General features: G+C 31.2%; 2 protein-coding genes across 4 annotated transcripts in view; one reads left to right on the forward strand and one right to left on the reverse strand.

Annotated features, from left to right (window-relative positions):
* The first annotated feature begins 1,436 nt into the window (after positions 1-1,436).
* On the forward strand, positions 1,437-13,236 carry LOC113399374 (CLIP domain-containing serine protease HP8-like). The gene is made up of 7 exons (XM_026638493.2): positions 1,437-1,692; positions 9,157-9,299; positions 10,842-11,028; positions 11,271-11,376; positions 11,650-11,837; positions 11,990-12,091; positions 12,521-13,236. The coding sequence occupies exons 1-7, from the start codon at positions 1,623-1,625 to the stop codon at positions 12,829-12,831; spliced, it is 1,107 nt and encodes a 368-aa protein (XP_026494278.1). The 5' UTR covers positions 1,437-1,622; the 3' UTR covers positions 12,832-13,236.
* Positions 13,237-13,740: 504 nt separating this feature from the next.
* LOC113399382 (uncharacterized protein C14orf119) overlaps positions 13,741-18,830 on the reverse strand; it is a 292,988-nt gene continuing 287,898 nt past the window's right edge. The window contains exons 1-3 of one of the 3 annotated variants that reach the window (XM_026638503.2): positions 17,152-17,398; positions 15,591-15,814; positions 13,741-15,084 (exon numbers count right to left, since the gene is read on the reverse strand). In XM_026638503.2, coding sequence (XP_026494288.1) covers positions 14,800-15,084; positions 15,591-15,785 — 480 coding nt within the window. In that variant the 5' untranslated portion in view covers positions 15,786-15,814; positions 17,152-17,398 and the 3' untranslated portion in view covers positions 13,741-14,799. Of the gene's footprint in view, positions 15,085-15,590; positions 15,815-16,827; positions 17,074-17,151; positions 17,399-18,830 lie in introns of those variants that run through there. The other 2 variants (XM_026638502.2, XM_064217947.1) reach the window with 2 other exon arrangements.

Genomic DNA, 18,830 nt, shown 5'->3' on the forward strand with positions numbered 1-18,830 from the left:
AATTATGGACACATATATAAGGGGCTTACAAAATTGTAACTCACCGTTTGTTGTTAAGCTAGGAGTAGTGAAAAGGGCGATGTTTATCTTAATTTTTATGATTAATATTAACTGATTGGGCACATATCTTTCGACGTTAATAAATTCAGGTAAAAACTTGGCATCAGATTAGGTCCATATCGGAGGACGGCGAATAGTAAACATGTATTAAAGTATATTTTACTTTTCAATAAATATGTAATTAAGTTTATTTTACGTAAATACATATTTACTGTAATAAAATTTTCAATTAAAACACAAATCTAACAACTTATAGCCTTCTGACATCCTGCAAAATATATAGGTATATAAGATTATTATTTATATATTTATATGTAACATATCAATTTTTTTTTTAAGTATACAATTACGATATTTTTGTGTGTGTATGCTTGTACATATGCTTTTATTACGCATTTAAATTTATTACGTAATTTGGAATAGTTACGTTCTAAGGCTGATGTCAAAAAGTTTTTAACCAAATGGACAGAGCAAATATAAAATAAGCTGAATAAAATCATATTACAGCATCAATTATTGAATTTGACGTGCTGACATGGTGGCGATTCCAGACTTTTTTATTTATCTTTTATTGAACAGCTTAAGAGCTCGACTCATTTCATTAATAAATGAGGAGAAGTTTCATTATATCTTAACCTAACCTTATAAAAAAGACTACTAAGTATTTTTTTTTATACATAAAACTTATACTAGAAGATGCAGCGAGTTTCGTAGAATATTTTCACGCAGATTCACTTATTTTAAATTTGAGTATTAACTTAACAAGCATGAATTTAATGTTTATTTACTTTAAAAATGAAAAAAAATACACATGACTATACTGAATGAATAAATTATTTACTTTATAGCCAGTATCACTCGAGATTATATAAGAATTCTAACAATACACCATACAACCAAATCTGTTTGAGGATGTAAAAGGTATAGTGGTATAAAAAACTCACACATTAATGAAATCTGAAAAAACACTACTTTTTGGCCAGTCGTGTAAATGCGGTGAAGTATGCCATAAGTGTACATCACATTAGTGTAGTACATGCTAACACAATTATAATATGAGGGAATATTTCCATTCGTTACTGTTTGTAAAATATAAGCTTACAATTACATTTTTAAAAAAATGCCTAGGCATGAAATATTAATAATACCCGTACTAAGTCACAGCTAGTACTACTTATACTTATACTACTTATACTTACTTTACAAAATACGAGTAACGAGTACTTAAATGACAATTATATACAGCGTATAAACTTATTTGAAAATCAACATGAGCACATTACGGACATTACATACAAGAGGAAAAGAAACAAAAGTACAACTAGCTCTTATATTATAAGCAACGACGCGGAAAGTACAAGAAAACCTCGTGTCGTATCAGATGAGCTTAATGTCGTGACGATAAACCACGCTTGCACGGCTTGTCTGCAAACAGAAGCCTCTTGTTATTAGTGTTAGTGTTTATAATTGTGATAACCTTTAGTGTCGAATAATAAGCAATCAGTCGCTTGGTCAGTCTCGCGTCTGACAGTACACTCGTTTATTTATAAGCGATATTACAAATGGATGTCATGTGCAAAAACATTATCTTCGTAAGTTCTCTCGCGGTGTTGTCAAGTGTCCTTGCTAAAGGTAAATACGAATATTATATTATTCAAATATTTGAAACTCATATGTAAAAACCATATAATGTAAGAAATAGTGATATCGTTAAACGTAGAATAATTATGTCGTTATAATTGATGAGTTTATTGTTGTGACGTCGTTTATTTATTGAAGAATTCCAAGTATTTGTAATATTTTGAACGAATGAAACGAAGCAAAATGTATCTTTTTATTGTACAGTTTTTTATGCAGTGTTGATGGCGATTTGTGAGTTAAAATTACTGTTTAAAATTAGGGACGTATGTAGATACGTAGTGACTTGTTAATCTTAGCATAAATTTTGTTATTTAATATTTATATGCATTTGCTAGTATATTATTGAAGATTATGTTCGACTGGATTGTGCTCTTCTTTCGAAAGAATATATATTTTTATTACCTACATAGGTATATTTTATTTTACAATGTTTTATATAAAATAAGGTAAAGTAATACTATATGTCTCTCCCAAGAAACCTCCTTATAATAGGTTTTTATCCGTGTACATACCTACCTAGCGAACAAACGTGAAATATTCTTAATTACATGCGTATAATAAAAACACTGTTTTGAATAAACATTAAATACCGTATTTATACTTGCAATTCATACAAGGAAATACTTATATTTCAATAAATGATATTTGTAAACATTTTAAGTAAAATATATTGATACTCGTTCACTATAGGTACTACAACTATTAAATTAAAAATATTGAAATTTGATAAAGTTATTAGTTGAATGTACTTAAGCAAAACTTGGTTATTATTGAAACTGATTCTGATGACACAAAGTATAATAAACGCTATCTCGCTCTCGCGTATAATATTAGTAAAGAAAGCAAATGTTTTAGTTCTGTCAAATTGATTGAAACGAAGAGATTTTTTTTTTAAACCACAAAAGCAAAGAATGAGAAACAACGTTTTTATAGAACTCTATTTGTTTTTTGTTTCATAATTTAACAACATCCATCGGCTCACACTTGCCCGTGCCTTTTTTACATTAATACATTTTGGCGTTTTATATTTTATATTATTACTGAACATCAGCAGATCTTTGTTGGACTTCGAGCTAGTGGTTCTCTATTATTCAGTTCATGAATAAGCATTTATATCATTAGTATGTCTTCGTGCTCAAAGATAGGTATCATTAGTTTGTTCTTAAAATCTAACCTTAGATAAATTAATGAATTGATGTAGGTATGTACGATCATCATTCAAGATTCACTTTGTGAGTTAAAAAACCTATACGATGGTACTCTATTGATGTTTAAAAGAAATCGGTAAAAAAAACGATTTATGAATAATTTACATAGTTTTGTGCGCGGGAAAAACACACGTATAAAATCATTTCATTCCTTGTAAGAAACAGTCGTTAAACTCTACACGGGAAAATATAATTAGGGAGATACCTTAACCTCAAATCCGCTCCAAGTTTACCGAGTATCGTACAATTGTTCGTCATTGTTTTATACCGAAATAACATTGGAGATACCTTAATATTTTAAATTAATGAATGAAGTACTAAGCCTAAGCGAACACACGGCCAAATTTTCATGTGAGAAATGCGTTAGAATTATAATTGAACAGAAACGTAGGCACAGGGGCACATTCTATCAAATACGACGGCCGAAAATTCAGTTGCAGGTCCAGCTTTTAGATACTAGTATAAAGCCAATGGTATATTCTTGACCTAAATCACGATTCGGACTCTAGGCCACGAGATTTAAAGCCTTATAAGCTAGCCGCTTGACCAACTAGATGTAAACTATAAACTTTAAAATATTTGTAAACTTCCTTAAACTTCCACAAGCATAAAAATCCAAAGATCCCCAGTAAATAAATAGAAATAAATCGGTCGTGTACTCATTCGTTGTTAGGTAGAATAATTTTTGTCATTGTGTTAGCTAGTTGAATGTTTCACGACTAAGATGCTAATTAATTTAGTGTCAATTTACTTCAGTTGAAATAGCCCAATAACGAAAAGTTACGCGAGTCTTTAATAATTCTGAATTCTGAGTCTATAATAAGCAACTTGGTGGGAGGGCTTTGTGGAAGTCCTTTTGAGAAGGTACTAGCCTCTCATCATATATTCCTTCACCAAACAGCAATACTTAGTAATATCGTGTTCCAGTTTTAACGGTGAACGAGCCAGTGTAACTACAGGGACAAGGGTCATAACATCTTATCCCCAAGATTGGTCACGAATTGGTAATGTAAGAAATTATAAATATTTGTTACAGTACTTATAGTAGTGAACAGTAGTGGACACTTACCATCAGGTTGCACATTTGCCAGCTCATCTATCAAAATAATATAAAAAACAATAGAAACTCAAAGGGAATAAATACATAGATCTAAAAACATGTTCTAAATCTGTTCATTCGAAGTTGTCAAGAGATTTTTTGAATTATACGTATGTCATCCTGATTTATTGGCAAGAAATATTATGCTTTAATAAATGATTATTAAGTAGCTTTTTTATCGTTGTTTATTATAATTTTCAAAATATAATAAATAGGTTAGGTCATGTTAACAACATTTTACTATATATATATATGTATATATAGACTGCTGTTCCGCTTCATCGTATTTAGATAACAAGAACATAGCAAATAATACTTTATGTTATGTAGTAATTGAATAGTACCAATTACTCACGTATATAATAATCTAGTAAACTATATTAATAAGTGATGGAATGTTTTTTTTGGACTGCTTAACTGAAGGAACTACTAAACGATGTACTCGTAGATCAAACTTAATTACCAGAAACTGCAGCGCGTTTCGGAGAGGGTCTTAGTACTATTAAACAGCTTCAGTTTCATCCGCTTTAAATTTAGATTATTGTTTACGTGATAAATTTTAAATCAATGTTCAAAATAATAGTGATATTATATTTTAAAAATAATATTTTTTTTTTTCACTAACAAATCTTTAATTTTGGATAACTCCCACTCATCAGATATTCTACCGCCAATCAATAGTGCTCAGTATTGTTGTGATCCGGTTTGAAGGGTAAGTCAGCCACAATAAATAAATAGATAAATAAATATAATAAATATTGGACAACATCACATACATTACTCTGATCCCAATGTAAGTAGCTAAAGCACTTGTGTTATGGCAAATCAGAAGTAACGACGGTACCACAAACACCCAGACCCAAGACAACATAGAAAATTATTGAACTTTTTCTACATCGACTCGGTCGGGAATCGAACACGGGACCTCGGAGTGGCGTACCCATGAAAACCGGTGTACACACTACTCGACCACGGAGGTCGTCAATGGACATAACATCTTCCTTTCCAAGGCACATTGGCGATGTAAGGATTTTTTAATTTTTTTAACAGCGCCATTGTCTTTAGGCAATTGTGACCGCTTACCATTAAGTGGCCCATTTGCCCGTCCTCCTACCCATATCATAAGAAAAAGAAACAATACCCATGTTATAAGTTAAAGTAACTGTGAATCAGAATCACGAATAAACATAAGTATTGAGGTAATTATTGTTCTACCAGGCTTATACAGTACTGTATCGAGATTACACAGAAATCATTTCTACTGGCATATACAGGATTTTACTTCCTCGTTGGTCTAATTGGCTAGCATATAAGGCCACTGCTGAGATCCTGGGTTCAAGCTCCGGGTCAGTGTCAGGTTCAGGTCAAATCAAATTCTCAGTAGCAACCCGGAGTCCATGACACGGACAGCATGGATAGCTGTTTTTCCTACGCTTGAAAAATTTCCAGTCGTGAAGTCGTGAATAGAGAAATGAGATGAGATGAGAAATAGAGAATCGAGAGTGCACATTTATATGAACAGACACACCTGTGTACTATAATATGCCGTTGGCTAGTCTGCCGCATTGCCTCCGTGGCCAAAATGCTCAAGAGGACATAATCATATGGAATAATAATAAGTAATTATGGAGGTTATCTATTGCTTTTATTATTTATGACATTTAGGTCATAAGCTCCCATCATTATTGGCATCGGCCAATGGCAATCGCCGTACACTGCGTTTGATGACCACTGACCACCACTTATTATCACTGAGACAATTAATCAGTACCTACTAAAATACGTATTATTTCTTTTTAACCCTGTACATAAGAAAGAGATAACATTATTTATTTTCCTGTCAATTTATTTTAGTTTATACGAGTATGTTATGTACAACTTCGACAGAATTCGCACTTGTGTAGGTTTAATTACTAATTCCAATGATTTTTATTCTGTTGACCTATTTGTTGCGGTAGGGCAAGTATTTCCGCTTCTAATTGGGTGACGTAACGATTATTCTCAGTTTCTCAGATTATTAAATCATGTAAAATCATGTAAAGTATTTTAACTGTATAATTGCTGGGCTTAAGACCTTTTCGGTTTTGAGGTATAGGTTTAGAGCTTAATCCACCATGCTGTTCCAAAGCGTGGCGGTATTTACGTGTGTTGGTTTTTTTAAGACGGTTCCTACACCCGCAATCTTTTTCAAATACATAATAAGTAATAAATACTATTTATTTCACTAAGCTTTTATTACTGGTACCATATATAAAAAAAGTTTTAACTTTAAATGTTACTCTAGCACATCGGATTTCTGAGCTTAGTGATCAGCGTATCTTGTAAAACATAGGGCTCTTCTAGCTGCTAGATAGCACTATACAAATTTTGGTTCATCGAGCTGTAAGGTAAAATACGAGGATGTATACCTACTATGTATATTAAATTTATGTTACCTTTATGTTGTAGTGTATATTCCATTATGGTATTTTACGTGACTAATAGGATTACCATCGGACATTTAATGACGTTTAAGAAAACTATTAGTTATGTAAATAATATTTTGAATGTCTTATATATAAGACATTCAGTTGTCTATAGACAACGAACCAAAGGATTACTGATATTTAAAACTCATGTTAAATATATCAATTGATAATTATTTATTATACTGTACAGTATTATGTAAATGATAAAAGAGTTTGAATTCGTTCATACATATGACGTATGAATTTAATAACTATAAATAAAAGTTAAATGTAATTATTACATGTATATATATATATTTGATTGGGAAAAAATGACTACTGAGTCATTCATTAAGAAAAGGTTAGGTAGGTCGGGTTTATGTTATAATAATGTTGTAAAATGACTATTTAAAAATGCTTGCAAAGGCGTTTTTAAATAAACTATAATTCCATTGTTGCGATTAAATTCATGTAATAATAGATCGCTAATGCCTGTATATAATATATATGTCTGAATATTTTTTACAGTATTATTCCATTATATATTTACTTGGAATCAGATATTGATAATACATATTACATTTTAAATACTAGCTTTTTTTCATATTATCTGTTGTTACAATTTTCTGTTGCATATATATCACATATATGTTATATAATACAGATATACATACTACCTATATATTTTGAATATTATATAAGCAACTGTAGTTATTGTAAATCACTACTTATTCTAAAATACTTACGAACAACAAAATGCCGATTTATACAATACTAGGCAAAGCCGCGGGATTGACTTGCGTTTTGTGGGTCGGTCGTCGAGTGTTAGATATAAACAAGACTTCCTTCGCCGGAGTTCAAATTTGTTTCATACCAAATTTCATTAAATACGGTTAAGTGGTGCCCGTGACACACACAGACAGAGTTACTTGCGCATTTAAAAAAGGAATTAGGTAGATATAGATTAATTATAATTAGCCGAAATATTTTTAGCAAGTATAACTAAAATAAAAATTGTATTTGTTTTATACGATATGACGTCATGTGAGCAAAACAAAATATACATATAAAAAAATATACACAGCATCGCTTCATTGTTTTTATCTTAACTGCGGCTTATCGCAGATCCGTTTAGGCGACTTGTTCTCTGACCATTTTATCAAACCCAAACAGTGGGACTTTTTATTGCTGTTCCTGTTTGAATGGTAAGTGAGTCAGAGAAATAAAGGCAAACGGGATTTAAGATCACAGAACATGAAACGACTATTTAAAATTCGGTTTATACCAACTCCATATACAGCCAGTATCTGGGCGAAGGTTATGTGGCCCTATGTGTATGTGGCTTCTTATAATAGGTATTTACCTATTATAAGAAGCCACATACACATAGGGCATATTTTTATTTAAAAAATCACAACTCATATTACGAATCTATAACATAACATTTAATATGTCTTGAATATGTTTAGTGTCAAATAACCGGCTTAATCGAGGCTACAAGATACAGTATGAGGAAAATTTCAGAATTACCACCAGCATTATTTTGTTTTACAATTAATATATATATAATATAATATGTAAAACAAAAGATATTTAACTATATATATAATTAAATATCTTTAAATATCGAGAGTAATAGTTATATACTTATTACTAGTTATATTGTCTAATAAAAAACGAATAGCTTTTTTAATTATGTAATACATTGTATATTGCACAAGCGTTACTTGGTGGTAGGGCATTGCGGTAGCCAGTACGGGTAAGCACCATCCCCTCATCACATATTCTACCGCCAAACAATAATATGAGTAATGTAATTTAAAGCTCACTGCGAATCACCTGCACTTTGGGCTACCCGCACGGTGGCGGGTATACAACAACGACAGCATTCCCAAGGAGAGTTGGTGTCAGGCAGGCGGCCGACTGTAAAATTTAAGCCAAAATCCTTAGCAGCATCGACAGTAAAAACCATACGAGTGATAGGGCTAGGGCGTACCCCACAGGCGACGCGCAGCACCCGGTTCTTGTGGGAAATGAACAAGGGTTATCGCATCGGAACGGGCGGGTGCGACGTAAGAAGCAAGCTCGAAGTGTGAGAGAGTTAAAATTGAGGTGTGCAAGTTGGAATGTAAGAATGATGTCTGGAAGAGGAAGAGAGCCAGAGAAAGGTTTTGAGAATGGCTGTGGATGGATATAGAGGTAGGGGACGACCAAAGAAACGATGGATGGAATGTGTGAAAGACGATATGGTTAGAAAGAATGTTACTTGTGAGATGACGTCCGACAGAGAAGTATGGAAGTAGAAGACATGCTGCGCCGACCCCAAGTAAAATTGGGATAAGGGCAGGAGGATGATGATGATGTTTGTCTTTCGGTTTAAAAGGTCAGTTTAATTATCGGAACAATTAACATGTATCATGGCTATGTAAGGTATGGTTAATATTTATAACATTGCTAATGTCTATGGTAATCATTAGTCTCTTATTAATAAGTCACTTATTAGCCAATCTCCCGAACTATTAAATAAAAATAAAAATAAATGGAGAGTTTTACGTTAAGCAGCAGTAGTAATCTACTCGATCGTCGTCTATAATCTATTAATAATAATAATGAAGAATAAAGTATTTATCAATTTAATATATGAATTAAGTTCCATGTGTGTATATTTTAATACAAAGGTACATTTTATTTATCTTTTCAGATATTTGCAGAAACGATGCTAAATGTTTACCCCTGGAAGAATGCACCGATCTGTATAACAGGTTACAGCGTGATCCTGATGTATTCATAATAAACCTTTTAAAAAAATTACATTGTGGTTTTGACGCCGCCAAAAAACCACAGGTAACTATGATTGACTTACTAAACTACTTAAAATAAAGGAGGGTTCAATTAATTATTTGGCTGTATTTAAACATTCTAAGTATTTATCTCGCTTTTTTAATATGCTTAAAGTGGGTGTTTAGAAATAAAGTAAACATAAAAACGTGTGAAATTTGTTAATTTAATGTAAATTGGTCACAAAAACAGTTTTTACGGAAAATTTACACAGATATGAATGGCAAAGTATAAAAAATCGATAATGATATTTATTCTCGAGCGAATTAATGAGGTGTGTTACTTTTGTAGCGTTCCTAGCCTGAACACTTTCGATTAAATTTAAAACATTTTCTTCTGATATACGCTCCCAGCCTCTAAGATTTCCTGTTGGCTATTCACATTACTGGAATTCGCCTTAAGGTTACATAAAGGCGAATTTCAATCCATCCCCTAAATGTTCAATTGGGTAGAGAGCAGGCCAAGGTAAACTCTATGAAGTTTTCACTTACACTTTTCGAAAATGGGATGGAAATGAAACATGGGGCCGGATTATAGGCTCGATGTGGGATGTAGGAGGCAGTTATAGTAGCTTCTACTTATTGGCAACAAAACGGTCTATTCCGTGAATGCAGGGTTACGAAAACGGTTCGCCTATTATTATCTACAAGCGCAAGCGTTGATTATCACTAAAAACTTTAGTCTCGCCCATAAAAAGTACAGTTCTCCGGTTATATTCAGTCAGGTCCAAGTGGTCACAAGTGAAGGCTTAGTTCGTCCCAGGTCTTCTAACAACATTCGTGATAGCATTTCCACACGTTCGGGATAGCTTGTGGCGACGCACCACGACGACTTATCATAACTACCGCTATTGTTGCGGTTTCCTCCGTTTGCCGCCGAGAATGAGACAATAATTGGGAATAATACCGTGACAAAATCAAAATTAAAAGAAAGTAACGTCCAACTGTACATTTCAGAATATAACTGGCTATTTAATAATTGCAGCGGCATAATTTGCGGTAAAAATAGCTTTAAAGTTATCGCTTAAAACATTGATAAGGTGTCTTAAACATCGAAATGAATCGAAATGTTTCTCTTCGCAAAGCATTATATTAGAAATAATTTTTTAAACTTATGAGGGGGGCGGTGTTTTATTTTAGGTAGTTTATTTTAGCTTATCGATTAGTTTTATTTATATTTCGACTACTATAGTTGTGCTTTATTAATATATAGTTACTATTACATATTTTTCGGTTTATTAATTCCATAGTAACTTGTGATTTATATAATTTTTAAATCAATTAATAAAAACGTCATTTACATACGACTTTTTGAACTTCTAGAAACAATACATACACAGAAATCTGTTAAAGTTTTTCGCCTGCTTGTCGGTATTCACTTCGACTCTCACTCGTGGAAGATTTAAAACAGCCAAATGGAGCGCAGTTAAAGCATATTATCTTTTATATTTTTTTATTATCAATGTTTTACATTACTCCATGACATTTCACGATCGTCTTTTTTGAGTTTATTCTTACAGAATTACCAAGGAAGCACATATTGTTTTAGGTATGCTGTCCACCGCATTTTAGAAACGTAGAGACAATGCTCAGACTCCCTGAAGTCAATTTTAATCCTATGGAATTAATACCCGATTGGAAAACTTGTGGTATTCAAAATAATGATCGGATTGTTGGAGGGACTGAAACGGAACTTGACGAGCATCCGTGGATGGCATTGTTGCGATACGACAAACGTAAGTTATTGTTTCTAGTAAAACTCGACACTGGTATTAGGGAGATTACTAGGTAAATATAGAAAATATAATTTTTTCCTCGTCTCAATTATTTTAACGTGTAAAATCGTGTTTACAATAATGTATCACCGCATGAGTAGGTAATAATTTAATAACAAAATGTTCATAGATAATATATACTTTTCCTGCTATTTTAATGATGTTTATGCGTTATGTCTATCGTCTAAAAATATGTATTGCAGCTAAGGGAAGCGGTTTCTACTGTGGTGGCGTATTGATATCTTCGAAATATGTTTTGACGGCCGCACATTGCATTAAAGGTGCTGATCTTCCGAAAAACTGGAAACTGTAAGTCCACAACACACTGTTCAGAAAGACTACAAAAAATTATGATAAGTATTATTAGACATAATACGTTGCCGGAGTAACTAATCAAAATATATAGATTTTACTATGAGAGACTAATACTATGTTAAAGTACTGACTATGAAAGCCGGTAATTCATGTCTGCATCTGATTTACCTACGTGTCTTCTAATTACATACGTCGAATAACGGAAAATGTTTTGAATCATAATTTATGGATGTAAAAACATCTATTTCAATTCAAATATAATTATAGATCTCAAGTTAGACTCGGCGAGTGGAACGTGACTAGCAAGAAAGACTGTTATCTAGACGACTGCAGCCCGCCAGTTCTTGATATTCCTGTAGAAGAGGTTATTGCCCACGAAGGCTACTCCGCCGATGATAATAACCAGCAAAACGATATCGCTTTGATTAGATTATCCACAAAAGTTGAGTTCAATGGTAGGTTACCTTCTATTTATTTCAATAAAATGTTTGGAAATCTTTTAGAATTGAAGTTTACAAATATGATTTTATTTGTTTTTTTTATATATATAAATAACGTAGCAAACGTATGATGTACAATCATATTTTAAAATATAATTTACTTTCAGATTTCGTTAAGCCCATATGCCTTCCTATTACTCCAGAATTGCGTAATAATTTATTTGATGGATACTATATGGAAGTGGCAGGATGGGGTAAAACGGAAACTAGTAAGTACCTCATCTAAAAATATTTTTTACGAATTGACATATAAGCTACGACGATCACAGAAATAATTATCTGTTACAATACTTACATTTGAATTATGTCACTTTTATGAAGTATTTAGCATTCACATTGCACTTGTTGGCACATTTCATATTCTATCGCCAAACTGCTATACTTAGTATTCCGGTATAAAGGGTAGCTAGTGTAACTGCATTCACAAGGGACATAACATTGTATTTCCCCAGTTTGGTGGAGCATTAGTAATATGGGGAATTATTAATATATTTTATAGTACCAATATCTATTAGCAGTGGTGATCACTTACCATATTTATTTAGCCCATTTGCAAGTCCGCCAACCTGTACTCTAAGAAAACCACACATTTTTAGAAAATAATAGGTAGTTTTTAATTACACGATAATGATTTTCAGAGTCTACTTCGAATGTTAAATTGAAAGTCCGCGTGCCAGTAATAAATCGTACGGACTGTCAGAATATCTACAACAGAGCGGGACGTTCGATCACTGAAAATCAACTTTGCGCCGGTGGTCTACAAGGTCAAGATTCTTGTCGTGGAGACTCCGGTGGTCCACTTATGGGGCAATTGTCTTCAATGGAGAATTGGATGGCAGTAGGCGTCGTATCTTACGGTCCGTCGCCTTGTGGTACCGTGGGCTGGCCCGGCGTCTACACGCGAGTCTCCGCTTACGTCGACTGGATACTAGCCAATATCCGACCATAATTTATTATTTATTTAATAATACGAACTTTAATTTGATTTAAATCGTTCGTTGAATGGCCTTCTTCTAAAAATAATCTAGAACTTAAACTTTACTTAAATGAGAAAAACAATCCATGTTCCTTTCTTTTAAATAATTTAGTACCTATGTACAAAAATATGACAATAATTAAAAATACATAATCTTTATTGAATTTTGTTTTCAGTCATTTCCGACTGAAGATATAAAAATATATTTAATTAATATTAAAAATCTATATTTTAATACGCCATAATGTGATATTTATTTAGAACTGATTAATAGTTGCTATACCTATTTTGTGGAAAGATTCATATATTTTTGATCAAACACATGAAAATACTCACCGCCATGTGCCATGACATGTATAAATAAATTTTATGAAACAATTACTAATTTTAATAAAACTGTAAGCATTTCCTTTGGCTATTTAAATTTATGTAATAATATTATGACATTTTATTCTTTTTATTTATTACAATCGGTGCATAATTTGTCTCTACAATATATATGGATATTACAAATAAATTTATATTCACTAGCATTCACTAGTTAAATGTAATCGTCATTGAAATTTTGAGAAAAAAATCATAACTTAGTATGATCCGATTTTTTTTTTTCGGAATGAAATCTTTTGCAGAAAAAGTGCTGGACGTTTAAAATTCGATATATTCGATATTTCTACTTTGGCGGGCTTTTTTTCTCATAGAAAGAGAACGCGATAAAGAGCAACACCGCTAGCATTGCATTAGCTGGCTTCCGTCATACGTTATTTATTTAATCGGTCATCCATTCATTCATTCGAACATTCTTTTAATATCATTTTAAATGGTACTCAGTAATCACTACTGTACTAGTACAAAAATATTAATAAATATAAAATAAAACACTAATTCATATTCACGACATATATTTAATTTGAATATGTGTATGTATGATTTAATGAATATCAAATGCCTTTCTCTTCACATTGCTAAGCACCAGCACCTTTCTATCACTCGAACCGCTTCACAATTTTCTTTTTTACCTTAATACCTAAATTATATTTTAATAATAATAAAAAATCACTATGCATATAAAGGAATACAAAATCTTGGCACTATATTGTATTGTTTGTACTCATTTCCTTTAGGTCTTTGGAACTGAAGTTTGCTTTTAGCTTATCGGTTTTTATTTCTCAACAGATATAAATAATATGTTTATCTTGTAAATAATTAAACCAAAATAGAAGACAGGTTAAATGGCAATATCAATTTCAGCTCCAGTCTGTTTGTACAAAGTACTTAATATTGGAATACATGCCTAATTCCGATTTTATTTCTCAATAAGCCTGACACATAATTCTATAACATTAACACCATAAAACAAAAGCTAAAAAGTGTGGTATATGGTAACAATTTGAGCTTTTTGATTATTTTTCTGCTATGTAAACATAAAATTTAGCAAATCTCGACTTGTACACATAATATCAAAACTTCCTTCGATTTGCAAATATGTGCGAAAAAGTAAAATACAACCATTGTTTATTTATATATCACAAAGAGTATTTTATAAATATATTTTGATTATCAATATTTAATACATAAAAATGTATCAATATGTTTATATTAATATCTAAATACTGATATATAATATAATGGAAGAAAGATATGATTTATATGAGATTCTAAAACTGTAGGAAATTGCTAAAATAGCTAATGGAATGCTCTAAATATGGAATGTTATAGACATATAAATTCTTAAATCTAATAGTTTAAATTAATAAAATTTCATCCTTATTTCAACAACAAATAAGATCTAAAATTCAGGTACAAAGGTACCAAAGTATAATTACTTACAAAACATGCCTCACTGATAAATGGCATTTTTCTATAGTTATATGAAAAATATTTTTACTATAAAAATAAATAAAATAATACTATGAAAGTATCAGAATCAATTTTTGTGGCATTTTAAGAGGCAGCAGCGATTTCTACATTGCTATTTTCCTGTGAAACTGTTAATGTTTCACTGTTTTCATTACTACCAGACTCGATTAGGTCCTCTTCAGGCTGAACATTTTCTATCCCAAAATGCAACTTATGTTCTTCATCAAGGTCACCATTCAATTTGAAACCATTCACAAGTGCGTCTTGTAGTTTAATACCAAATTCCGAATCAATTTCAGATACAGCTTTTACAAGTCTATCCCGTTCTTCTTCTGCCCAGGTAGGAAACCATTCATTAAATAATTTGATCTGAAAATATATAATATCAAATTATTATTATTTTCATAAACACAGCCATATTTGTGAAAGTGATGAAAATGATGGGTTTTTGCAAAAACACATCTTTCTTTGTAATAAAAAGCAATCATTGACCAGTAAGTAATATTAATATTTGTTCGAAAGTGAAAGAGCAGATATACAAATAAATTGATAACTATTAATATCTCTGCCCATGGAAACAGCCATTATAAGAGCCATCTTCACATTAAAAGTTATATTTTTTAACTTAAATACTTATTCACTTTAATTTTTTATCTGCCAAGGTCCTATTACATCTTCATCGACTTTCATAATCAAATATTTTGGCAAATCCATAATGTATACCACAGATTATTCAAAGGTTTGATCAGTGACATTGCTTCAATTTAATATCCTATTTATTATTTGTCCCTTATGGTTAGAATAGACTATATACATATATTTTAACTTAGCTTTAATTATTGATTAAAATTATAATGATTTCTTAGTAAACTCACACGACATTGAAACAAGCTGACAGGCTTATCGTCACAGGAAAGAGCTGCTAGTGTACTAGCTAACTGGTCTGGCTTGCCACCGTGCGCAGCTGCCAATACTGGTAGAAAGTCTTCCCGCTGCAGCTCACTGAACTCCCCAAACCACTGTAGAATGTATCGAAGTTGAGCTTCAGATGTTAATCCTGGGTTCGACATACTGCGAGGAAGTTGACGATATTCTCTGCCTGAAAGTTGGTATAAATGAATAAGTAGTTTACAACCTATTAAGCTGTACAGAAAGTTATCTAATTTTCATTTAAAAAAAAAAAAAAATTAGGTATAATATTCAATTTTCATAGAATATGGCTGTCTTATTTTAATATTAAAGGAATAACAGCAAATGACATTAAATAAAGAAAATATAATAGAAATTAGAATACAGTTAAAACCGTTTATGGCGACATCGTTTAGAACAACATATCAGTTATATTGACCAAAATCAAAGGTCCCGGCTGAATGCTATATAACTGTCATCAAAAATATTGCTTTGTACGACATTGCTTACTATGAAATACTGCATTAAACGACCACATTTGGCTAATGTTTTTGGAGAATTATATCTGTAGAACAACTAGCTGAAGAAGAAGAAAATGAAGAAATGATGAACAAATTACAGTGGCAACTTTGAATGATGGTTTCAATGTTGTTAGTGTATTATGCATGATTGTTCTTTTTAATAAACAGTTTCATATGCAGGGAAATAATAACGATATGCTGATTAAACTCCAAAGTGAATTACAAAATGTGTATACAAGACAGAAGTGTTCCAAACTAAAATTACAGATTTTATGCATACAGGAAAATGACATTGTTCTTTCTTAATACGTATACGTTTTGATTGAAATAAACGAAATATAATTTAATTTCATTCATTTATATAATTTGCCTATTAATTCCTATGACCTACGCATTCAATAATACCACTTCATAAAAAAATAAGCATCTCCGGTTGTTACGACTATCGGTTTTTATGACTAAATATGAGTAGTCCCTTCAATGTCGTTATAACAGATTTTGACTGTAGTTACATAAACAGCAATCTTCAAATATTATGTGTTTTATTATGAGCAATGTTTATATTTGGTTTGGGGTTGAAGAGCATAGTAAATTGTTTAATCTATTGATTAGTTCAGAGATTATGTACAATAGTTCCCGCAAATAACTAATATTTTTATATTGTTTTAATATGAATACTTACTTTCAGCAGCGATTGATAAACAAACTGTAGTTTCAAGTAAAAATGCCATTGAATGAAATATTTCACAGAAGAAAATAAAAAATTAAATACGATCGCTAAGAACGAACTCTGTAGAGAAACTAGCTAGTAACTATCTATCAAGTTTACAACAACTTTCCAACACCTAGCATTGGTCCGTGCAAGGTTAAATAATCGTTGTAATTTCACCTTTCCACAAGATTATATCATAACACCAGCAACTTTCTATATTATAAAATTAACATTTTATTTAGTGATAAATGGTAATTTTATGTCGAAATGCAAATATTTATAGCAAATACTTACACCAATAACTTCTATCGCGGCTGCAATGTGGTTTTAAGTATTGTATACAGATAGTTTTTTCACTTCCAGGATGACAAAAGTTATTATTTTGATAAGAATGGTTTTTGTTGATGCTAATTTTAAGTCAATTGTAATTTGTATTTATTTTGTCTTAGTGATAATAAAAATCTCGAATGAAATTCAAACATTGAATGAGATTTAAAGTTGAGTCAGTTCACGGTTCGGATGCCATTTGAATGAATGTGAATGATAAGGATAACAGATTATCGAATATTATGTTAGTTATGATTGCCATACGTAATATACTTGCGTCAAACTATTAATTTTAATATTTTGACGCAAGTATATTTTTTTATAGTATATTTAGTACATTACGACGCATGAAAGCTAAGCTTGAAATGCAATCTTTAATAATACGTAAATTTATTTATATATAATATTCTATTTGAGAGATTTTTCTGCGTCGTTTAGTCCAGGTGTCATATCTCTACAACGAGTTTTACCGTCGCTTAAAAATTATGTGATTTATAGAAAATCACCAATCTAGTGCTTACTAAGCGACAAAACAATAATATTTAAGGATTTCTATAAGGATAATTTAAAGGATTCTAATGATTTGAAATATGAACTTGTTCTTCCATGTTTTTACTTTTTAATTTGTGGGCATTAGTATATTTTTGTTTACAAGTAAGTTTATATATATACACATTTTTTTATGATGGTCAAAATAATTTTAGTCAAACAATTCAGTAAATTTTAAAAGTTTTTTTTTTCCAAATATATGTGCTTTAAATCACTCTCCTTTAAAATTTAGGTACTCAATGTGGCTTAGTGAGTTCGGTCTTTCAAGTGTCGAATTATTATACACGTATGACGATTCATAGACGTCTTTGAAATAAACATTTTAACCAAATATTCAAACTTTTTATACAAATTTAAATTGAAACCTATATACGTTTGGTTCGTTAACTTCATTACAGCGTAGTATTATATTCTTAAGTGAATATTTGTTTACCAGAAAGGACCATTAAATTTTTTTGAACAAAAACGTTAAATATAACAAATTTTGCTTGGTTTATTGATAAATTGATTTTTACAATAAAATAAAATGGAGGAACAGTTTTTTTTTTATTTAATAACGTGTATTGCTTCCATGTGACCTTATTAAGGATTATAATATAAATTTTACCCGTTTTATTAAACCGTAGACTGGTTTCAATTAAATTTTCTATCATTCTATTTAATAGGTACTTAGGGTTAAAATAACTAGGAACTACATAGTACTAAATAATAGCAATATTTTATTTAAAGCAAAACCCGCCAAATTTTATAAATGTATCAATTACATAAACACGAAATTGTTGCAACCAAAATAAGTAAATGAATACATTATTTAATTAATTCAATATCGCCAGTTCAAAAACGATTAAGTCGAATTAATTTTAGGACGAAGCTCAGAATGAATGATTGATATCGAGGATTAATCTTCTAGTAGATGTGTCAACTGCATCAAACATACGAGGTAGGTAACTGCTAGTGAAACATAATGAAGTGGTAATCGGGAATCGACGGGGATTGTCCGGAAAATACAATACTTCAATGGTTTCTCTCGAAAATATCTTAACAATTGACGTAGATTTGCACGTCGCCTTTCGTCTGAAATGTAATGAGGAGTATTA

This window comes from Vanessa tameamea, chromosome 19 (genome assembly GCF_037043105.1).
Source record: "Vanessa tameamea isolate UH-Manoa-2023 chromosome 19, ilVanTame1 primary haplotype, whole genome shotgun sequence".
NCBI classification, from domain to species: domain Eukaryota; kingdom Metazoa; phylum Arthropoda; class Insecta; order Lepidoptera; family Nymphalidae; genus Vanessa; species Vanessa tameamea.